Source organism: Eleutherodactylus coqui, chromosome 10, assembly GCF_035609145.1.
Source record: "Eleutherodactylus coqui strain aEleCoq1 chromosome 10, aEleCoq1.hap1, whole genome shotgun sequence".
Lineage (NCBI taxonomy): Eukaryota > Metazoa > Chordata > Amphibia > Anura > Eleutherodactylidae > Eleutherodactylus > Eleutherodactylus coqui.
Window position 1 is genome coordinate 111618693 of NC_089846.1, and position 24599 is coordinate 111643291.

At 45.5% G+C, this 24599-nt stretch overlaps 2 protein-coding genes across 2 annotated transcripts in view; one reads left to right on the forward strand and one right to left on the reverse strand.

Moving 5' to 3' along the window:
- Nucleotides 1–5275: 5275 nt before the first annotated feature.
- PSMD10 (proteasome 26S subunit, non-ATPase 10) lies at nucleotides 5276–13636 on the reverse strand. The gene is made up of 5 exons (XM_066581710.1): nucleotides 13478–13636; nucleotides 11824–11922; nucleotides 10403–10549; nucleotides 10090–10256; nucleotides 5276–5956 (listed from the first exon to the last, which is right to left on the reverse strand). Exons 1-5 carry the CDS (start codon nucleotides 13592–13594, stop codon nucleotides 5803–5805), a joined length of 684 nt encoding a protein of 227 aa, XP_066437807.1. The 5' UTR covers nucleotides 13595–13636; the 3' UTR covers nucleotides 5276–5802.
- Nucleotides 13637–13759: 123 nt separating this feature from the next.
- The window catches only part of ATG4A (autophagy related 4A cysteine peptidase), a 41782-nt gene continuing 30942 nt past the window's right edge, over nucleotides 13760–24599 (forward strand). Inside the window, exons 1-3 of the mRNA XM_066581709.1 lie at nucleotides 13760–13834; nucleotides 21592–21705; nucleotides 23958–24029. Coding sequence (XP_066437806.1) covers nucleotides 13825–13834; nucleotides 21592–21705; nucleotides 23958–24029 — 196 coding nt within the window. The 5' untranslated portion in view covers nucleotides 13760–13824. The remainder of the gene's footprint in view (nucleotides 13835–21591; nucleotides 21706–23957; nucleotides 24030–24599) is intronic.

Genomic DNA, 24599 nt, shown 5'->3' on the forward strand with positions numbered 1-24599 from the left:
CATGCAGCACTTGATGAACCAATCAGAGCCATCGCTTTATGGAGGTGGGATTTATGAATCCCATAACCAGAAAGTGATCTTCTGTGGGCATCCGAGGGCTGCAAGAACCACAACGGAGCTCTGGAGAGAAGCAGGAGGGACCTGGACCAAACCTGCTAGGTAACGTATTCTTTTTTTAATGTAATGCAGCTAGGCCTTATTTTTGGGGTAGGGCTTACATTTCAAGCCTCTTCGAAAAGTTTCGGGGGGAACAGGGTACTTGATCTCTTGTGTCAAGTCGAGTAAAAAAAGAAAGCTATGAGTTACATGCAATATTAATATTGGGTCTCGTGGGCTGCTTCGTTTTTTTCTTTCTAGCAAGGTGGAATGACATATGGCTACATATGATTTGCATATTTTCTGTATAAGATAATATTGGCTACTTATGTTTTACAGTGAGAAAAAGGTGCTATACAACTGAATATTTTTCTGAATGCACTTTCTAATAATTAGTTATACTCCTAAATAACAGTGTGGCTATATGTCCCCGATTTTCACACAAGGTGGTTTATGATGGCAAATTAAATTTAGAAGAAAACAAAGTCCATGAAGTGAGAGCGTTCACAACATCTCTGTGAATAGTAATAATTTCCCGATTATGAAAACACAAGTGTGAACAAGTTCTAGATGATGTTTTTGTAATACACCAGTTTATCACCATTCTGTAATTTCACCAATTTTTTTTTATCTTTGTTTCTTAGAATTATACACCTAAGCTGATTGCTTGCTCCCTGTATTTGCCTCTGTATGTTGTACTGATTGTGTAAGAAATAAAAAAAGTTAAAGTTTTGTTAGTCATCTGTGGAACAAAATCTTAATATATTCCAAAAATAACCAGCAGTAGACGCACCACTAGCTACCAGATCTATTGGGAAAGTTCAGATGCAACAGAACTTAAGTGATTTTTTTTTTTAATTACTTGGATTTCTGCATTGATTACTAATAAGACCAGATTCACAATTGCGCTGGAGCCTCCATTTAAAGTATCTGACGCAGAAGCAGCATAAAATATCAAACATAATTGCACAACATGTTATTTTATTTAGGGAAATTTGGGGCAGCATGCTGGAAGCACAGCAGACCCCATTATAGTTAATGGGATCTGTCTGGTACAGTTTGGGTCCAACATGTGCTCTTCCGGTATTTTAGTTGCTATCCTATAAGAATGTGTAAATATGGCCTCACTTGTTATACAAGTATAGCCAAACACAATGCTACAACAACAGACAAGCAGTTTAACAATAACCAGGCTATATATTTATTGAATGGACAAAACACCTGTGAAACCTACACTTCCAATCTAATCTCTTGGAGATGTCACTAAGGCTTCCATCCCACGGGTGGGTCAGACCCCGCATGCGGAATTCGACCCTGTGCCCAGACGGTGACCCCTGCGTACCTGTCCAGCGGCTTCTGCACAGTGCTGTGGATGTGCCTGACGGCACTCCGTCGCACATGGCATGGCAGCCGGTGTCGCTTTGCAGTAACGCGTATCCAGCGATACTTCCGCAGTGCTCACTGCGGAAGTGCCACGGGACGGACAGCTTCCATTATCTTCAATGGAAGCCGGCCGTGCGTGTCCGGCGCAAAATCGCAGCACGCTGCGATTTCTCACCTGAGAGCGCAAAATCACAATCCATTTCTGCTCGTGGACAGGAAATCGCGTTTTGCCATAGCATGCTATGGGCTGGATTTGCTGCGGAATCCCACTCTGGATTTCGCAATACAAATCTGCCCGTGGGAAGGAGGCCTAATACAGAGATTCCCTTACTTTTTCTCCCTAAACTGTGGATGTTTACTCAATGGGCTCAATTAGAGACATGAATGAGATAACTGTTATAATTTAATTGAACTAGTGTTTTTCTAGAATTGTGGCGTCAATAATGATAAGACCATGGTTTCTTAGTAATAAATGGAGAAATAAAGATTATTCAAAAGGGTTCACTTACAATGTATACTGGGAAGAATCATCTCTTTAGCCAGTGGCATGCCAGCTATATAGGCTGGTGGCAAAACTTCAGTGGTACCTGTTATGAAAAGTGGTTGAGGCTGCGACATGTACCGCCTGCCCTAAGGCCTCATATCCACAGGCAAATTATGAATTAAAATCCGGAGCAGTTTTCCTGCATGCGGATCCGCGTCCCATAGGGATGCATTAGACACCCGCAGGTCGTTAAATACCTGTGGATGTCATTTTTCCCTGCAGGCGCGGGTCCCGCGTGCAGGAAAAGATCCGGAAATGCTCCATTTAGGTGCAGGTCTCCCGCAGGCTTCTATTGAAGCCTATGGAAGCCGTCCGGATCCGCGGGAGACCCGCACCAGAATTTAACTCACCTGCTCTGAATGGTACGGGTCTTCCCTTCTTCGCGGCCGGATCTTTTTTCTTCGGCCCAGTGGATGTGCCCAGCGCATGCGCGCGACACGCAGCCGGCGTGCCGTGCACATCCGCCAGGCTGAAGAAAGAAGATCCGACCGCGACGGAGAGAAGATCAGGCCGCGAAGAAGGGAAGATCTGGAGCGTGCGGAGAGGTGAGTAATTCTTATTTTCAGCCCTCATGTCCGCGGGGCAGAAAGGACCCGCTACGGATTCTCCATGAAGAATCCGTAGCGGGCCTGATTTTCCACGTGGACATGAGGCCTTACTAACAAGTGTAAACTGAACTAGGTTACCATTTGTTACATTATAGACTGCCAAAGTCTTAGTATCCATAACTAGGGCTGTAAAGTTTAGCACTGCCATGCTGATTTTGCACTGTCTGCCATGGTATGTCCTAACCACTTCTATTTGTGGGCGCTGTGCACAGCATTACAGGGGTTTCTGAAATTTGAAGTCTGATACTATAATTGGGCGATAAGTGCAGCAGTGACAGTGAGCCCAAGACTTATTCCAGTACGAGTCATATGCACTTACCTGTGAGATTGGTGTTGGCTCCAAGTGAGCATACAGCTATGGCCCTGTAATGGATGGGTGTGTGTGTGTGTGTGTATGATCTGTGTACCTGTGTGGAGCTGTGACCTGGAGACAGTCCCCTGAATCACCATCTTGGAGTCTGTGCTGTGGACTAGTTGAGCCCTGACACAGCTTGGTCAGGTTGTTGGGTGTAACTTGATGTCTTGTGTCAGCATGGGTATCATCTCTCCTGCAAATCAATGTCAGCATTTTTATAGAAGTCTTTATAACAATGATTGGGCATTAATAACAAAGCCATAAGAAAGTCATACACAGACAGCTGTTTCGGGGGTTTTGGCCCCTCATCAATGTGCAGTAGGTTTCTGGCTTGGCTGGTGAGAGACCTATCGATGTGAGTCAGGAAAAGTATCAGCTCTTCTTAATGAGAGCACCTAGAAGGTGTGTGGAGACACCTAGGAGGCGAGTGAGGAGACTTATAAGGCCATGCAATAGGCCTTTTCCATAGCCAAGCCAGAAACCTGCTGCACACTGATGAGGGGAAAAAACCCGAAACAGCTGTCTGTGAATGGATTTCTGGCCTTTGGTTTTGAATTGCCAGTCATTGTTATAAAGAGTCTGACATTGATTTGCAAGTATGATGGCTTCCAATAGGTGGCGCTGCAGAGGTATTGTTCCATCTTCCTTATTTACTTATTTCCTAGAGGAGCATCCAAGATGTAGTACTGCTTTGTACTGTAGAGAGGCGCTAGTAGATAGTCAATCAGTGCTAGCACTTCAGTAATACAAGGTTTCTATCAGTGAAGGACTTATTGGCTGGTTTTTCAAGTAAAGCGCACATGCCGCAGATTCAGACTGTCTAACGTTGTATATTGAATCCGGTTTCAAGCTACAACGGTCCAGGAAAGACCACTGTATGTTGAAAATTATTTAGCCCTTGTAACGTCAAGCATCCCTGCATGTTGATCATGGTCCTAAATTTGTGAGGAAGTAAGGATCCTTTCAGCTGCGCAGACTCATTCATATTTGACACTATTTTAACAGCCATCAAATATGAACACTGACATTTGTGTTACTGAAGATTAGTGACCAGTCTGGCAGGGGCATTTACATCCCCCAAATGATGCGGGGAGCTGTGAGGGTGTCATGGCAGCCGGGGGTCTTTCTGAAAGGCCCCAGGGCTGTCGTGGCAGAATGCCTATCAAGCCATGCCCGTGGGGTGGCTTGATAGATTATCTGCCCGATCGCAGTATGGTGTAATGCTATGACATTACATCATACTACAGGAGCAATGAAAGCATTGCAAGTTGTTGTCCCCTCTGGGGACTAAAAAAATAAGAACAATAAAGTTTTACTATTGAACAAAGTAATAAAAAGTTCCAAAAAAACCCCAACCCTTTTGACATAGTTATAATAAAAGAATCTAAATAATAAAGACAAAAATACATATTTGGTATCGCTTTGTCCATAAAAGTCCAATGTATCAAAGTAACACATTTACTCCGCACGATGAACAACGTCAGAAGAAAAAAAAATAAAGAACACCAGAAATGCGCTTTTCTGGTCACTCTGTCTTTAAGAAAAAAGCGATGAAAAAAAAAAAATGCATTCCAAAAATGGTACCAATGCAAACTACAGGACGTCCCAGAAAAAAAATGATCCCTCGCACAACTATGTCGACAGAAAAATAAAAAAGCTATGGCGGCAGAAAATAATCTTAAAAAATTAAATAACTGAAAAAAAATACAAGTAGTACAGCAAAAAAAAACAAAAAACTACATAAGTTTGGTATCGTAGTAATCGTACAGACCCATAGAATAAAGTTAGGTCATTTTTTTGTTGCAGTTTGTGCGCCGTAGAAAGAAGACGAGCCGAAAGGTGGCGGAATTTCTTTTTTTCCCCCCATTTCTCTCCATTTAGAATTTTTTAAAAAGTTTTGCAGTACATTATATGCTACATTAAATAGCACCATTGAAAAATACATCTCGTCCCGCAAAAAACAACCCTCAAACAGCGACGTCGATGGATAAATAAAGGGGGTTATGATTTTTTAAATAGGGAGGGGTTAAACAACACTTCTGTTAGCGGTGTTGCCGAAAAAGTCATTAAGAGTTTGATTTCCTGGCAGCTACCCTGGATTACTCATGAAGGGAGCAAGTCAGATCAATGTATTCCATCTGGTTACTGATAACGACATATGGCACACTCACCTACGCTTTACCAAAGGCGTACCTACGCTTTACTTATCTCACTGTGTGCAACAAGAAGGTTTCTATCCCGAGCTCAACCGCCCACTTATTACATGTGCAAACAGAGACTATATCAAAATGGCCGTTGCGTTCTGCATTTATTCATGGCTGAACACCAGTGTATACAATATTACATCCATTAGGAGCTTCTCAGGATCTACAAGAAGCACAGAACTCACCATTGGTGTGCAGCGCCAACGAAAGCTTCTGTAACAATAGTCTAAAATGGTTAAACCGCAGGGTAGGAAATATATTGGGCCGGGTTCACACGAGCATATTTGCGCGTGTAGTACGCAGAAAATAGAACCCACCGATTTCAATGGGTTCGTTCACATGAGCGTATTTGATGTGCGCAATTCGGGCGCACAGAGATACGGAGCATGCTCTATTTTTACTGCGCATCTGCATGGGGAAAGAGAACTTTTTGAAATCAGGTAACAATTGGTCCTTTTAATGCGTGAGAGGATCGGTATGTGCCTTTTTTTTCGTACACCCAATCCGCAGAAACGCTCGCAGATATGCTTACGCTCGTGTGAATCCAGCCTTACTCAGGAACGTTCAAACAGACCAACTTGACAATGAACATATAAGGTTATGGCTGACCAACTAGCCCTCCACTATTCTTCTCAGCAATGCCCCCAGGCCGCCTCGTGATACTTGTAGTGGCGTCTTCTCATCTTTGTTTTCTATATAAATACTTGCTCCGTGTTCTACCAAGAACTTGGCTTCTTCAGTTCGCTCCTCATCGCAGGCAAGATGACTGAAAGAGAGACACCAGGATTGGTTACGGGTTTGATTGGCAAGTTTGAAACGGTTATTGTTTTAGATGCGACTACATCATACTGCTTTAACTTACAATATCTGACCCAATCCACAAGGAAGGAGATCGCTCGCCTACCGATCGATAGATTTACAGAGAATTGGAATACAAATGCAATTATTAAAAGTGGTTGTCTGGTTACTGGACAACCGAACGTCAATAGGACCCCGTGTTAAAATAATAAAGCGAATATACTGACCCCTCTGCGGCCGCCGGGATCCAGCGCTGCAGCCCCAGTGATTGCTGTCAATCATCTGTCTGTGATTGACAGATGATGTCACATGAAATCAGGTGACCACTGCAGCCAATGAGAGGTTGCAGTGTTACGTTCCTGAACTCCTGGCATCATGGCACTCAGTTACATATTATAGCCCGTGTGAAGCCGCGTAGTTCTGATAGTTTTCTATGGCTTGTTATGCACGGCTCAAAAAAATTAAGGGAACACTTAAATCACACAAAAAGTGTATTAGTAAAGGTTTTCAGGTTGAAGCTTTCCTTCATCAAGATAAGATGTGTGATTTAAGGGTTCTCTTAAAGGGGTTTTCCAGGCACAAAATGGAAATTCTGAAAATGCTGAAATCTCGGAGGTACAGATAAGCGTCAACCTGCACCTTTTATCTGCTGCTCTGGACCCTATTCCTCCTCCCGTGTAAGCTCCTGATCTGCCGCTGTATTTACATGCATTACTTCTGCAGTGAACGCAGCAACAGACTGTTGCCTACAACTCCCAGCATGCATAGAGCTTGTTCACCAGCCAGCTCTGTAGCTCCGCCCACAGTTTGAGGTCCTGCAACTTACCAGCACCAACCTCCTGCTCACTCAGAGAAAGACCACGGAAGCCGACACAGGACCTCTGAACTGCACATGAGCAATACAAGGCAGTGCTTCCCCTTCTGTCCTCCCAGCATGCACTGCTCACAGGATGTTCAAGGTTATGAACAGAAGAGGAAACAGCAAATGTGGACAAGATGTCAGAGGAAGTTCAGATATTTTTCAGGAGGACGGTCACATGACATGACAAAATGAATAAAGTAGCTGGACCGGGTACAGTGACCCTATTACAATATGGCTTATTGTGATTAGGTACATTAGTTTTTAAAAAGTTAGTCCGTGCCCGGAATACCTTTTTAACCCTTTGCAATCCAATTTTGGATTCAGGCTTTTCTAGGGAGCTTTCTATTTCTGCCATTATACAATGGTGCCATCTGCTGGCTAGAGCCAGTACTGCAGTATGGGAAATGCCGGAGAGACCCCCCCAAACAACAGAGCGGACAGTAATCTACAGTAAGAATACCCTGCCAGATGTCTTTTGACATCGGAGCTGTACAGCCTTCAATCAGAATGTCTTCAGATGTCAGAGAGTGGATTGGAAAGGGTTAATCCATGAAGAGAAGGGGACACCTGCCAGTTCAGGTGTTCTCTGGCAAATGCCATGTGAGCACAGGTCACACTACAGGACATCAGAACTTTATGCCGCCCCCATGGAGGAAACATGCAGACCAGTATCCTGCTGAGGGTCATTCTGCAGGGCTCTGGCAATGCCCCTCCTTGTAGCAGATAGCAGCCCTGATGGTGGGTTTATGCCCTTCTATGATCCTGTGCAGCTCTAGTCGTGTAATAGCCCGTGCCCTGGTATCTGCTCCATGCTCTTACGACTATGTTGGGAGACACAGCAAACCTTCTTATGAAGGCATGATTGGATGCGCCATCGTAGAGGAACGGAATTACCTGTATAAGCCGATTGGGCTACAAGTATTGCCGCAGGCTACCGGTAGTGAGAAGGACACTAGCAAAAGGCAAAACTAGAGGAGAATCAGGAAGAAAAAAGGATGAGTAATTATCTGTGACCCGCACCTCCAAAACCATCGCCTTTTTGGGGGTTGTCATGCTGTTACTTCTCCAGCGCACATGTTGTCACTTTCTCAATTAGTTGACTCTTGTCTGCTGATTTGCAGTGAAGTCAGTTTGGGGGGGGTGAGAGGATAGCGACAGGTTCCCTTTTATAGGCTGAAACACATGGCAGCCCAGGGGGATTTCACAAGACCCCAAGCTGTCATGTGCACCCATTAGCACCTATAATTGTGTCATAGATGCTGCAGTGGAAGGTACCGAAGATTGCGGATGGCTGATAGGTACCAGATATGGAATAGGCTCCACTCCTACGCAGTTCCTCCCCAAACCCTCCCCCGTGTGACCTACGACATTGTAGGTATTCAAGGGGGTAAACCTTTAGGACATAGCGCACCTATACCAGCTGGACAGGATCCGGACAGGCTTCCTGAATGTGGACAAGAGCCTTTCCAGTCATTGAAAGCCTACAGATTTTATTACTGGCGCACTGTATGTGAATCTCTCCGCAGGGCACCCTGTTCACGAATTTGCGGTAGGCAAAAAAGTAACCTCAGTTGGACCTGGCTTTCCTTGCTGACACTTTTCTATTTAGATTTTGCTATACGAGTTCTGAAGTCTGAATTACAAAGCAGATCAGGGGCTTAAAGGGGTTTTCCAGGCAGATACAATCGATGACCTATCCTCAGAATAGGAGATCAATAGTTTATCACCAGAGATTTGCTGCTCGGGATCTCTAGTAATCAGCAGATTGTCAGCGCAGCGGAGCCAGAGGTTGCCATCGGGGTTGGAGACGGAAGCATTATAGAGGGCTACACTCCCTTGAAACGAATGGGAGCGCTACCTCCTATTACACTTCTGCGTCCGACCCGGCTGTTGGAGCCGAAAGTGTAATAAGAATCTTCAGTTCCCATTTCAATGGGAGTGAAGCCCTCTATGCCGCCTCCGATCCCAATGACGATGTCCAGTCCTTCTGCACTGAAAGTGAGCCGGGCGATTGGCGGATCCCCAGCGATCAGCTACTGATTACCTATCCTGACGGAAGGTCAATAGTATTTGGCCAGAAGACCTCTTTAACCCGTTTCGGACCAGCCACTGTAAATTTACGGTGGCTGGTCCTGGGCTTAGAGAACCGCCCATAGTAAAATTACGGCAGTGCTCTAAGTCTCCTGACTCTGCAATCACTCAGAGGCAGGAACGGGTTATCAGCTGTTAGTGACAGCTGATAACCCGGAGCAGAAGGCAGGAGGGGTTTTTAACCCTTTCTGCCTTCTGCTTCCCCGATATACAGTGCTCAATGATCACTGTATGGGGAAAGTGAAAGTAAGAAGTTCTTTCACTACGGGAGCCTCGGGGGGTCATGTGACCTCCTGCGATTCCCTGCTACTGCAGAGCTGGAGGGTCAGACTAGACCCTGGCAGCTCTGCAGGTGACTAATGTCACTAGAGGGGTTGCTTTCCCCTGTAACTAGGGCTCCTATGGACGCCCCAGCTACAGTGGGAAAGTGTCAAATAAAGAAAAAAAAAATATGTGAATGTCCCCCAGAGGTCTTATATGACGTCATGGGGGACACAGATAGTAAAAAACATAATTACATACATAAGTAAAACAAAATAACCCAATAAAACAACAATATATACATAAGAAAGAGAATAACACAAAGCAGACGCCAACAAAAACCGTCGCCGTATGCACCCTGTAAACCAGAACCATACATACTATATATCAAAAATGTCCGAAACAAATAGAGGGACCCTTTCCCATACTTTATTTTAGTGTAAATACAAAAATAATTAAAAAAAAAATTATAAATGGTAAAAAACGATTTTTTTTAGCTTTTTACCCCCAATAAAACTAAAAAAAAAAACGGAAAAAAAAGTCAGTGAAAAAGATATAAAAAAATTGTCCTATATGTCATGGAAAATAAACGCAGCAAAAATAATTTTGGTAGCTAAAGGAAAAATAAATAGAGCAGTAAAACCGCCACATGGGTAAAATCCCTAAAACGTGTCTGGTCCTTAAGGTACGAAACAGCCTGGTCCTTAAGGGGTTAAGTATGAAGCCTAAAAACTCCATTTTTTAAAATCTCTTTACACCATAAATCTACTCCAAAGTTTAGTAGGAAGCTGTAGACCCCTTCACCATGCGGTGACTAAAGAAAGCGAAACAGAAGTATATTACGATTTAACTGTTCCTACCGGTCCTGTTGTTGTAAAACTACTTACAGAGCGGTGTTCCCCTCGGTGTCTTGGATGTTAGTCGAGGCTTTGTGTTTTAGGAGGACCTCTAGGATTTTCAGGTTGCCTTTGGAAGCAGCACGATGCAGCGGTGTGGACTCCAGCTTGTCCTTTGCGTCGGGTGAAGCGCCATTTTCAAGGAGCAAAACCGCAATCTATAAAGACAGACAAGAGATGGTGGATAAGCCATGCCAAGCACAGAAGAACAGTACGTTGGGCTTCCAGGAACCACAGCTGGAGGGTCTCCCGTACTGCTGGAGTGATAGATGAAGCAGGACAATATACTAATAGATAACAATACCTCGTGCTTGTTCTTGGAGGCGGCGTAGTGCAGAGGTGTGCAGCCGTTCTGATTGGACGCATTTACTTGTGCGCCTTTCCCGATCAGGGCTCTAACTATATCAGTACGCCCTGCAGAAGCAGCGATGTGAAGAGGCGTCCACCCTGCCTGGGAGAGAGCAAGCACACACTTGGGTCACGACTTATAACACGGATTGCAATTTCTTCCATGAACATGCTTGGAGTTTGTACATTTACTTTACAGAAGTTCGCATGTGAGATATAGGGGGTGGACAAAAATATGGAAACACCGTTCGGAATGCATGCCTTGAATTACATGGGATTATAAATCTTATTCCAATAAGACCTATGGAGACCGATTTTAAGTGGAGGTAATAGAATATAGATGCTGCCGGGCAGAAGTGAATATCGGCCCAAGCAACAAGGTTTCATCGGTTAGGGGTTTGAGCCAGAGCAGGGCAAGAGGTGAAGTAAACACAAATTTGTCTGGAAAGCTCTCAGGCAAGCTGGTGTCAAAAGGACAGCTCAGTGCTAATAATTAAAACCCCATGCATTTTGTACGGCTTTTCCATATTTGTGTCCACCCCCTGTAGGAGGTGAAAACTAGACTTTCTCCATTATACTGGTTCATTATAGAGTTCCTCAAGCGCTTACATCAACTTATGCAATCTAAGCTTGCTAGACGGTGGTCAGATGAGTTTGGGAGTTTGTCGTGCAGCTGATCCTGACCATGACAGACCTCTTGCTAAAGCAGTTGTCCAGTTCTTCAAAAAGCTGTAAATGCTATAAAATAAGAAAAACAACACTACTCACCTCTTCAAAGACCGGTCCCCCGACAATCAGCTCCCGGTTATGAAGGTAATGTATAGTATAGCAGTGGTGGCTGAGGTCTCTTGCTCGATCGCTACCAGCTTGTAAACCAAAACACGTAGAGGAACGGTGGCGAATTTGTGCTGGATTAGAGGGGAACTGAAGGAGGTGAGCAACTTTTTTTTTCCTTCTTCTTCAAATACCAGATAACCATTTCCAAACCTTCTACATTCTAGAACTGCACGACACGGCGTCCCCAGAACATCAGCTCCATGGACTCTGCAGGGAAAAGCTTTCCCTCAAGGTCCTTTAATACGGGCTGATTATCGGGCGAAGTGTCCCTCAGAACACTTGTCCTTCTGACAACCGGACCGTGTAAAGGCACCAATAGCGAACAAGCAAACACTTGCTCTCCCGGCTGATTGGCTGGTCTACGGGGACGAACGATGGTATTAGCGGCCCCATAAGCAGATTGTGTAAGAAACACAATGAAAAAGAGCGCCAATCAACCTGCGAGTCGATTAGCGCTCGTTACATCAGGCTGAGAGTTTGGCACAAGGTAAAAACATCATAAATCACTGCATCCCAATATAAAGACAAACACCAACTTACATCATCCTTGTCATCCACAGGTACGCCTAGTCGGATCAAATAGTCAGCAACCTCCGTCTGCCCTGCAGAGCATGCCCAGTGCAAAGGGGCGCGCTCATCCTAGATCCGGGGAGAAGGCAAAACATGACGTTACTTATGTTAACTATTCTGTTCAGCATTAGAAACTTTTAACAATTTACTGTTTTTCAAGCTGTAAAGCCATCGCCCTGTCCGCCCCAATCACGGCAATGAACACTGCCCTCTGGCTGCGGTGCACTGCACATGCAGTCAGTGATGACTGTGTTACTATGCGGGGACCGCTGCCGCATCTGTGGGAACAGGACTTACTTTCTGCTTCCAGTGCAATATTGTTTCATAGGTCCAGGATGACCCTTTGCTCATTGAGGCCGGCGTCACGCGGGTGTATCTGCACGCGATACGCAGAGAATAGGACTCGTTCATTTCAACGGATTCATTCGCACTTCCGTATTTTTTTGCAAACATTGAATTTGCCCAAAAATAATAGAACATGCTCTATTTTCCTGCGCGCCAAAGGTCCTCATAGAAGTCACAGGGTGCGCGCAAATGCAAGGAGATGCGTGAAACTGCGTCATTCTGGAAAAAGAATACATCTGGAACTAATTCGCCATTTCAGGAGTTGGGTAGGAATTTTTTTTTTTTTTTTTTTTGCATTAAATGGGGAAAATTGGCTTCTACCTCATTTTTTTTTCCTTCCTCTGGATCAACATTGGGGGTGGGGGGGGGGGGGGGGAATTTTTAGCTTTACATACCGTGTTACTATTTTAATTGGCGCGTTTCCTCGCTGCACTACTGAACATGCCTTACAGGGGCAAAAAGTACAGTAAAATACGCTGCTGCGTGCGCAAAGAACACCGTTCATTCTGCAAAAACGCAGCGCTTGCACTTGTGTGAAGCGGGTCTTCGGTTAGGCCAGACTCACACGAGTGATGCGCATTCGGTATTGCAGGAGGCCAGCAGCAGATTCCAGCTGTGAGCCCGAATGGTGACTCTGCGTACCCTGTCCCTTAGCTGTACTGCCGATGACCGTAGAGGCTACCAGGCGGCCATGCACAGTAAAGTGTTTTTTTTTCTGCGCCGTCAATTAGCGACGGAGCGGGTACCTGCAGCCTATGCGAAATGTTAATGGCATATGTGCTCCATTCACATGAAAAAGTACAGTAAAACACACAAACACGCTTACGCTCGCGTGACGCTGGCCTAAGGCAGACTTTAGCGCACATTCCTATTGGAAGGAACGAGAGGCAGATCAGCGGAAATTCCATATCAGAATCCATGGTGGAAAACTGCAGTGTGAACAGCGTCCTGTATCGGAATGCTGCGATCTCTGGCTGTAGCCAGAGTTATCATGTGATCGGCTGATCATGTGATCAAGTTGTCACTGTGGTCATATTGGAGGGTAATAAGGCTTTAGCGCACGTTTACATGCGACGTAATTTGCATTGCAAGATCCGCTTTATTTCTGCGCCAAAATCTGCACCGCTGGTGTGGATTGTAACGCGGATTTTAATGCGGATTTTGATGCAGTTTTCCATGTGGATTTTCCGCTACTCTTACTTTGTAACTGTTCGGCGCCTGCAGGTACAGTAGTTGCACAACACCTGGAGGAACTCATCATTGGCAGGTGCAGCCTTACCTGGTCAGTCCTGGTGGCCAGAGACTTGTCAGCCAGCAGTCTGCTCTTCAGCTCGTCCAGCTGCCCCCTGTACGCCAGGTTACACACCTCCACGTCCGACACCCTCACCTCCTCCATGCTGACAAAGGGAAAGAAGCCGCCAGCAGCCGTCAGCCAATCACCGGCTCCCAAATCTCTGACGTCAAAACACGGCTTCAAAACTAACGCGTTGAACTATGGGAATTGTAGTCTTTCTTCCCTGAACACAAAGGCAGGCTATTTCTAGCAATAGACTACATTTCCCAGAGAGCATTGCGCCTACTGTTGTTGTGGACGAGGCAGCGCCGGTCCCCGGGTGACAGGGCAGGATGGAGGCCGGTAAGTACAGTAACGTCCTCATACAATCACCTGCGTGTATGGAGAGAGTTGTGTGACATTGTGAAGGCGGGTCAGCTGCTGCAGAACCTCTTAGAAGACAGTTCTGTACCCTCCAACTTTTCCTTCCATAGGAATGTATTGACTGGCACAAAGTTGAGCTCCATGGTGGAGCAGCTCACAGCACACACATCTAGCCAAGGAGTTAGCCAGGCTTAGAATAGCATAGCTGCTTGCTTCCAGAAGCAGCGCCACTCCTGTGCGTGGGTTGTGTCTGGTACTGCAGGGTAGCCTTATTTACCGCAATAGACCTGAGCTGCAATACCAGGCACAACCTATAGACAAGTGGGGCGCTGTTTCGGGAAGAGGGCGGACATGTTTTTTTTTTTTACTCTAAACAACTCTTTTAACCCCTTCCCTACCACATCCCGTAAATATGCGTCATGCAGTTGTGAAGAGTGTGGGCTCAGCAGCCGAGTCTGCTCCATAGCCAGCGGCAACTGCCAGGATTGGAGCTATCGCCGATCGCGGCACGTGACTAATTAGAAGCCAGTCAATACTGACGGTGCTTATCACCTGCCAGCTGCAGGGCAGCGCCCACTGGTCTGCCCAGGACATGATTGCGGGGTATTGATGGGTTAAAAGGCAACCCAGCCCCTGAGACCGGCCTCACGCGAATGTGTTTGAATTGTGGATTGCGCGTTTGCGCGAATGATCCGCGGTAATACATGGGCATTGAAAGGCATTGACGTTCGCCGCTTCGCTCACATGTGTGGGTAGAAGGCCACTGTCACACGTGCGGATGGCAAAATGTCGCCATTTTGCCGCGGTTTTACTTCAGTTTCCAGACGCAGGTTCTTGCCTCCAGCAGTGGGAGATAGTGCACCCCGTCATTGTGATGAGCTGCGCCAAACGTGGTAAAGCACAGCGGGCGGCCCTCAAAAAATGGAGAGCGTGACTGCAAGGCCCAACTGAAATTAATGTCAGCGTTGTACAGCGACTACTGCGGCGCTCAAACCACCGCGGTAATCGCAGTAAAACGTGCATGTGTGAGAGCGGCCAAAATGGCGGATTCTGCAGGCGCAAGAAAAATTGCATAATGCTCTATTCTAAAGGGGATTCCGCACGTATGGTCACCGTTGATTTCTATGGATGCGCGCGATCCGCAGTCCATACACAATTAACCTTACGTATGAGCGCGGAATCGGTCACAAGTTGCCTGGAGACAAGAGAGAGACCGAAACTGGAATGTAGCGCCGGTCACACAGCTGTTCACTGTATTTGGGACCATCGTTATACCCCAGCAACGCCCGTTTGGGTATCTTCATCAGCCCCTTGGGAATGAAAGCAGCGCTGACCGCGCACGTGCCGCCGGCGATTCGTTCGTTCCAGTGTCACTGCGGAGGGTAAAGCGACCCCTATTGTGACACGACAAGGGACCCCCCCTTCTTCAGATTGGTGGTGGTGCGACCCCTTCAACAGGTGTGTAATAAATATATAATATATTATACATTGTGCGTATATATTACAAGTGATCAAAAGTTCACGCCCCCTATTGTGCCTGCGTGAAAATGTTAATTTCAGACCCCTTTTTCAATAAAAATCTAAACGTACCCCACATATTATCTATTACCGATGTTCGTAAAAGTCAGAACTATTAAAGTGACGTAACTAGAGTTGAGTGAACGTACTCTGCTGAGCTTGATGCTCGTTCGAGTATTAGCATACTCTATGGTGCTCGATACTTGAGCGAGCATCACGCCGTGTTCGACCCCCGCCGCAGTTTTGACCCCTCCCCACTAAAGAGAGAAAGAGCAAACAAAAAAAAAGTTCGGCACCCGGCGTCCCCATACAAAAATGCTCGAGTCTCCCATTGTAGTCAATGGGGCTCATTACTCGAGTGGAGCTCTTGAATTTTACGAAAAAGCTCGACTCGAATAATGCGGACCCGAGCATTTGGGTGCTCGCTCATCTCTAGTCGTAACATGAACACCGTAAGAAAAGAATGCCAGAATTGCTTTTTTTTGTTATCCCAGTTCCCCAAAAATTGAATATAAGGTGATCAAAAAGATGTTTTTACCCCAAAACGATACTACTAAAACATACAGCTTACCCCGCAAAAAATAAGCGCCCCACACAGCCCAAGCCAGGAACAAATAATACAGCGACGGGTCTCGTAGGGGCGGCGATGGAAAGCGATTTTTGTTTAAGGAAAAAAAATTATTTTTTTTTAAGTAGTAAAACATAAAAAAAAGTCCCAAATTTGGTATCGTCCGTTTTTTTGCACGATGAACTCAGTAAAAAGTGCCCCCCCTCCCACTTTTACCCCACTTAAAAATCATTTAAAAACTTTTCCAGCGTATACAAGGGTCCATTAAAACCAGCTCGTCCGGCAAAGATCAAGCCTGTCAACAGAAAAATAAAAAAGTTTCGGCATTTGGAAGGCTGGGACAAAAAATAAAAAAATCTCCAATCTTGGAAATTAGTCTGATTGCCATTAGGGAGTCGGGAAGGAATTTTTTTCCCCAAAAGTGCTAATTGGCTTCTGCTCTTGTTTTTTTTTGCCTTCCTCTGGATCAACAACACACAAAGATAAACAGGCTGGACTAGATGGACATTGTCTTCATTCAGCCTTACATACTATGTTACCATGCGAGTGATAATTCCATAGTGCAGCGCGCATATTCCCAGAAACGTAGGTCCATCCTCCGGTCTGCGATTTGAATGACTCTGGCGCCGTTCACACAGACAGACATTGGATATTGTGTTAGAAAAAGCCTCAGGTTTCACAGGGCGTCTCTTTTTTTACCGCGTATTACATACCCGGGTTTTGCGCACGTAACAAGCTGCATATAGCTTGCAGCGGCGCCTCTCACAGCCAGGATAGTATGTGGGGATTTGTCGGCACGCAGCGGTACACCATGTATTGCGCACTTCTTTATTGTCCGTGCGTGGTAAGCGCTGGTAAACGCTCGTGTGAGAAAGCCCTAAAGCTGGTTTCATCATGCAGTTACGGTATTCCAGAAAGCTGGCGCCATTGTTGCAGAGAGATGCTTACATCTGTATTTTCATGTTCGCCCTGGAGCGCAAGAGTCGGCAAGACCAATGCCAGCCGCCGTGCCGGTAATGTAGTGTAATTGTAAATTCTCCGCTGATGGGGATTCACTAAAGCCCATGTTATACGGAACGAGTGTCGGGCGGTGAAGCGTTCAGCAGCCGCTCCAGCGATGAACATTTATTGTGAATGGAGGGGGATCGGGCCGGGGATTTTTCCGGACAGACGGCCGCCTCCATTCACCATAAACGGTCCGTTATTTATAGGTGAACGACGGCCTGTCTACATAGACGGTTCACACTGAAGAACTATAAAAATGGCGCGCATGTAGAAAAAAAAATACTATATCCTTCTGTGTCACAGTTTGGTGTAAGTGCACTGATAACGCTCCTTCCATGGTCGCCGTCAGACCATGACTGAGTGATCTAGTGCCCTATACTGGTTTGTGGACATTACCACTGAGTAGAAGTACAGGCCGGGCCATGGAAAATTAGCCCGGCACTGAACTCTTCAAAAATCTGCCTTGTTGCCCATAACAACCAATCGCAGCGCAGCTTTCGTTTTACATCAGCAATGTAAGAAATAAGAACCAATCGCAATGCAGCTTTCAGTTTACCTCAGCGGTGTAATATATAGCAACCAATCACAGCGCAGCTTTCGTTTTACCTCAGCAATGTAAGAAATAAGAACCAATCACAGTGCAGCTTTCAGTTTACCTCAGCAGTATGATGTATAACAACCAATCGCAGCGCAGCTTTCATTTTTACCTCAGCAATGTAAGAAATAAGAACCAATCGCAGCACAGCTTTCGTTTACCTCAGCAATGTAAGAAATAAGAACCAATCACAGCGCAGCTTTCATTTTACCTCAGCAATGTAAGAAATAAGAACCAGTCACAGTGCAGCTTTCAGTTTACCTCAGCGGTATGATGTATAATGTATAACAACCTATCACAGCACAGCTTTCATTTTACCTCAGCAGTATAAGAAATAAGAACCAATCACAGCACAGCTTTCATTTTACCTCAGCAGTATAAGAAATAAGAACCAATCACAGCACAGCTTTCATTTTACTTCAGCAGTGTAAGAAATGAAAGCTGCGTTGTGATTGGTTGCTATGGGCAACAGAGACAGACTTTCTTTTAGACAGCTTTCATAAGAGTGTGGTGCCCGCCTGGTTTTCCTCGCCCTGCCCCTATTGCTCAGTGGTGCACGCAGGGTCTCCTCAGAGGCAGGAAGCCTGGCGCCATCTTATAGTCTCATTTAATTGGTATTGCCATGTTAACTAGAAAATCAGGCGGAACAAGCGGCCGTTGTCCTGCAGGTAACCGGATCCACAGGTGTGCTTCATAACAATATAACCCTATGGCATATGGCAGGGTTCACTGAGGGCCACATCAGCCTTAGGCCGGGCTCACGCGGGCGTATGATTACACCCATGTGATTCGCAGTAAGGCAATCCATCACATTGCCGTACGCGGTTCCGCTCACAGTAGCGTGTCAGAATTGCTTAATAAGTAAGCGCAAAAAAGAACGCAGCGTTTTCTGTTTTGCCGCATATATATGTGCGACAAAAAAGGCCGGGTCTGCGCATAACGGCGTGCGCGAGATATGCTGTCCTGCTCATTACAACTTCGCCGCCATACGCGGCAGCGCGCCTGGTCAACATTGGCTCCATAGCTCCGAAGCGCTGCTCGACCCAAGCAGTATTTTACACTTACGGCCGTGGGAGCCCCGCCGTAGGCCAACTTCACATGCAAGTATTTACATGTGCAAAATTTGCGCGTACAATACGCATAGAATAGAACCCGTTGATTTCAATGGGTTTGTGCGCAGTTCCGTATTTGGGTGCACATTTTGAGTGCGCAAAAAAATAGAAAGTGTTCTATTTTTCTGCATATTTGCGCATCAAAGGTCCCATAGAAGTCATTGGGGGCTGCGCAAATGTGTGCGCTATTTGCAAGGAGATGCCTGAAAACGGCATAATTCTGCTGGAAAAAGAACTCATTAGACGAATTAGCCATTTCAATCGGTGCGTCTTTGTGTTTTGTGCGCAAATGAACATGCCTTGTAGACAAAAAAAAAACCCGGTAAAATATGACAATACGTGCGCAAAAAAGCCTTATTCGTAGCACACATACGTTGCGCTGAGGCTCGCACAATTGCGCATACGCTCAAGTGAGGCCGGCCTCATCGATGCCCTCAAAGGGCTGATAGTAAATGTAGGACAGTGTAATGCACAGCAAAATCTGTGATTTAACGTGTCTCATTCAGATAAATAGGAAACCGCGCCAAAGATTTTTCCGTATGTGGATTATAAATCCACATTGCGGGGGAAAAAGACGCCATATGTAAATTTGTGATGCAGATTGGGTATATGCACACGGGTGATGTACACTGGCATCAGACCGCACACTGACACCCCCCCCCCACACACACACACACCATTTGTGCGGACTTCTGTGGGATAACCCCAACTTTAAACCCCACGAATGCAGGTCTTGAAGGGGCTTCACCGCCTGCATCTCCGCTGCGCCCGTCTCTTCCCATAGAGAGGAGAGAGGCCGCCGCAGAAATGAAAAAAGAATTGACATGCCGCGTCTTTGTTTTCCGCGCCGCATGTCAGTTTTCGTGCGGCTTGGCCGCAGCATGTGGAAGAGATTTCTGCAAGATCTCGTCCACTTCGCTGACTAATCCCGGGATTAGGAGCCGCGGGTGGAATTGACGTGCAGATATTCTGCACGGAAATTCCGCCGCAATTTCGTCCCATGTGAACCCAGCCTAGAGTCGTACAGGAGTGAGACTTGCTGCAAGTTGTTTTTACTTGGACATCCAAGTGAAAAAAAACAAAATCCCGTGTGAATATACCAATTACAATGAACAGGCTCTATTTCCATCCGATTTTCGGATCAAAAAATGGTTTGTCTGCATGTAGCGTTACTCATGCATATCCGCCTCATTGTATGAGGGTGCATTTGGGTCTGGGGCACATACCTGCAGATGACAGGCTGCAGACGGCTGTGCTCCGTTCCTTCGGCACCCTGTTAGACTAGCACCTCTGACGCAGCGTCTCTGTAGAGATGGGGGCCCTACAACTGCCCAGATTGCTCTCCCCCAGCGCAGGCCCTGCTCACGGGCCACGTAAAATGAGGCGGTGGGCTGGATTCGACTTGCGGGCCTTATGTTTCACATGTGTTTGAAATATGGGGATGTCCTATATCTCCAGGGGTCGAGATCGGTATGTAACGGGAGTGAAACTATCAGAGTAACTGAAAGAACCGTTCAATGTTTGCGAAAAGGAGAATCCCCTATGACCATGACTTGTTTGCTAAAAGGAGAATCCCCTATGACCATGACTTGTTTGCTAAAAGGAGAATCCCCTATTACTATGACTTGTTTGCTAAAAGGAGAATCCCCTATTACTATGACTTGTTTGCTTAAAGGAGAATCCCCTATGACTTGTTTGCTTAAAGGAGAATCCCCTATGACTTGTTTGCTTAAAGGAGAATCCCCTATGACTTGTTTGCTTAAAGGAGAATCCCCTATGACTTGTTTGCTTAAAGGAGAATCCCCTATGACTTGTTTGCTTAAAGGAGAATCCCCTATGACTTGTTTGCTTAAAGGAGAATCCCCTATGACTTGTTTGCTTAAAGGAGAATCCCCTATGACTTGTTTGCTTAAAGGAGAATCCCCTATGACTTGTTTGCTAAAAGGAGAATCCCCTATGACTTGTTTGCTAAAAGGAGAATCCCCTATGACTATGACTTGTTTGCTAAAAGGAGAATCCCCTGGGACTTGTTTGCTAAAAGGAGAATCCCCTGGGACTTGTTTGCACCCATAAAAAAACACTGAATGGCCACTTTGTTAGAGACCCCGACTCTTTCATGATTGGAGCTTTCCTGTGTGGATATTAGACTTGTGACCCCGGAGTGCAGCATAAAATCAAATGAGCAAGTGGATCAGTTTTAGTGTGAATCCACAGTAGAATGGGAAAATTAAATGATTTGAGTGACTTCAAACAAGGCCTAGCCATCAATGCTAGACTACCCGGGGGCCAGGATTTCAGATACTGGCCCCTTGTGGGGTTTTCGCATGCAATGTTGTGGACAGAGTAGCGAGAGTGCTGTGATCTAGAAAGAGCGTCCAACGAAAGGAGGTCCTGTGGATGAAAACAACTCCTCAACAAAGGAGTCGGAGGAGAATGTGAGGAATCATTGGGGCGAGCAGGTGGTGCAGTAGAATATTAAAGTTCCCGCAGATAAACGCATTAGGATATAAATAGAGATGAGCGAACGTGCTCGGCCCCGCCCCTTTTTCGCCCGAATACCGCGATTTTCGAGTACTTCCGTACTCGGGCGAAAAAATTCGGGGGGCGCCGTGGCGACGCGGGGGGTTGCAGCGGGGAGTGGGGGGGAGAGGGAGAGAGAGAGGGCTCCCCCCTGTTCCCCGCTGCTACCCCCCGCACCGCCGCGCCTCTCCCCGCCCCCCGGCGCCCCCCGAATCTTTACGCGCGTGTACTGAAGTACTCGAAAATGGCGGTACTCGGGTGCGTAAGTACTCATTACGAGTACATTCGCTCATCTATAGATATAAACTTGTAAGTGGAGATACACTTTAGATTCTGGTGTGTAATTTTATGTAAAAAATGTTTCTCAAAATGTATACACTATATTTATTTATTTATTTATTTTTTATATTTGTTGCAGGTTTTGTAAGCTATGAAAACCAGATAGATGAATCTGATTACCTGGAACTAGAAGAACTCCCAGATACCGATGAGCCGGTCTACATCTTAGGAAAACAATATGACATTAAAACAGGTCAGTAGTGTAAGCGGCAGCAAAGAAAGCGGGAATATATCGCTCTGTATGTTGCCATGGAAACACCTAACAAATGCTAATTGAGTTTAACCTGCATAGACCTCAAAACCGCTGGGGTTTATTATACTGTAAAAACTCTGATTTTTTTAAAATTGGATTCTGAGTGTTTTGCATCAAAAATCACATGAGAGACGATATTAGCATTTTTGGGTAATTCCTCTAGTAATGTAGGTTTCAGGGCTCATTCGGCCTGCAGATATTTTTTCTGACAGCCCCACAGCCCCATACACGTGAACGGTCAATCCAGAAGAGCATTCATTTGTTTTACATGGGAATGCTGGAGAAAGCCAGACTCTTCTGACAGCTACTTATTTCCAGGGGGAACAAAAAGATTAGGCATTGAAACTCGGTGCGCCAGATCCTTCTTTTCTCTAATATAATCTGTCATTGGGAAGTCAGGAGCCCCCCCATACATATGGCATAAGTTGGCGCTATACAAATAAAGATTATTGTATTACACATCAGATAGTCATCCGGTTACACCCTGACATCGGCTGGTCCAGGTGACCGTTTTGAGCATGGGGTCCCTTACAGACACCACAGAGTTGATAAATGTGTTTGATCGTAGTTTTCCAACAGTTTACAAATTTCACGGGACTATAGGCCCATTTACACCAGCCGATGATCACTAAAAGATCGCTCATACGGCAGTTTAAGTGACAGCTTTGACCAATCATTTTGCATAAACTATTAAGTAGCTACTTGGGTACTTAATAGCAATTAAGTATGCAAATGAGACCTTATGTGAATGCAGTTAATAGCCCTTATCTGTGCTCAGATCCTTCTTTCTCCACAGGGAAACAATCCAGCACTCCCTGTGGAGAACTTCTGATAAGACTGATTGTTAAATTCAGTCCAACCTAAAAATCGTCAATCAGCTAGCAGTGCCCGAAAAGTGCACAATGGGCGCACATTTAGACGCACCGATTATTGCTGAACCGATCGCCGATTGGGTTTGTTTTTTTTCTTAAGCGATCATCGGCTAGTGTAAATGAGCCTTATCTTATGACCTATAAAAGGGTGGGGTTAATGCTAATTTGCCTACAAAGGGGTGTTTCTGGGCATTTTTGAGCTTTCCCATGCAGAAAACTGGCAGGACTTAAAATATTGTGTGATCTTGGTTTTCTAATGGCAGATTCCGTATTTATAGTCAGTGCATAGATATATTGGTGCCGTCTGGAAGCCTGAGCGAGTATCAAAAGTAGTAGTTATTTCCATATGTTAATACTTGGTGACGCTCCTTTAACCCTAATGACATTGGATACTCTCCGTGCCTCAAAATCTTTTGAGCGATAATCGTTGTGTGCCTTTAAGCGCAAGGTGATCGCTCAAACGTTGGGCGATCACTTTGCGCTTCGAGCGAGGGATGCAGAAGACAAGCAGGGCCGCTTGTCTTCTGCATCAAGCTGTTCTCCGCTTGGATCGCCTGGCTGTTATATAGCCGAGCGCTCCAAACAGAGTATGAAGAACACAGCTGAACAGCTGTGTTCTTCATACCCCGCCTGTTTTCAGGGAGTGGGATACAGCTGAAGCAATAGTATCAGCTGTATCCTGCTGTGAATTCCTGATAAGGGTCATCGTTGTCTCTCTCACTCCCCCGCCGCTCCCCCCAAGCCTGCTCGGACCAGTAAGCAGTTACTCGAGATGAGCGATGCTCGCTCGAGTAACTACTTGATCCGAATGTGCTCGCTCATCTCTAGTCAGCAGTACTTCCAACAGACAACGTGTCACAAATTCAATACTGTTTTACGTTGGTTTGAGGGTATGGATGTTCAACGATTGGACCGGCTGCACAGAGTCCCGACTTGAACCCTACTGAACATCTTTGGGATGAACTGGAACGTCGGGTCAGGAAATATGAACAGCGTCCATCTTCTTGGAGAGAACTCGTCAGACATTTGCAGGGTGAATGGAGGGAAATACCATTTGAAGTATATCAGATGTTAGTGGAAAGTATGCCACAGAGAGTATCCAATATTATTAGGGCCAAAGGAACCCCACTAAGTATTAGCATATGGAAATAAATACTAGTTTAGATTCTTGCTGAGGTGTCCAATTACTTTTGGTAGGGTAGTATATATCAGTTTTAATCTATTCATTCCTTTTAACTACAAAGCAGAGGTTTTAGACAAATCTGTTATTCGAGTGTTCCATTTTTACCGGAATGACTAGAATCTCTCTCTTGCTTACAGAAAAATGCGCCCTGCTCTCAGACGTTACCTCCCGTTTGTGGTTTACATATAGAAAGAAATTCTCTCCCATAGGTAAGTATGGAGGCTCTCCTGTATATTGCCTGCCCTATGGTTTAATCCCCCTGGACAAAGGAACAAAGTTATTCAACATTCATGTCCCCTGTGTGGACAATTACTGGTTGGAAGCCAGAATGGCGACTAAGTACTTCCTACATTTAGGTATCAGTTTTTCAAATGGCTTTTTAGAAATGTTAGTTGCTTCTTCTATGCAGGAAAGCTTTGTCAGATACAGAGATAGGTTCTTCAAAAGATCTACATTTCAGGATCTGCCACAATATCTCTTAGGCATTGGACTAGGTAGGTCCAAAACTTCTGTTCTTCCTTTTTGCTCCACCCTATGGATGTGCACTTGCTTCTGTATTTCGCATTGTCTTATGGACGGATGAGTGAACGTTCCTTCAGAGCTTTCTGATACCGGCCAAATTTCTTCTATATAAGTTCCTTATATAATAAGTTGTCCTTGTCTTTTCTGTTAAAGCCATTAACGCTGTTGTACTAGCACAACCACGGGTTTGTTAGATGCTGTGGTCAATGCGGACTGCGGTATAGAAGTGGTTAGACAAAGGGAGGGTCCACCTTCCT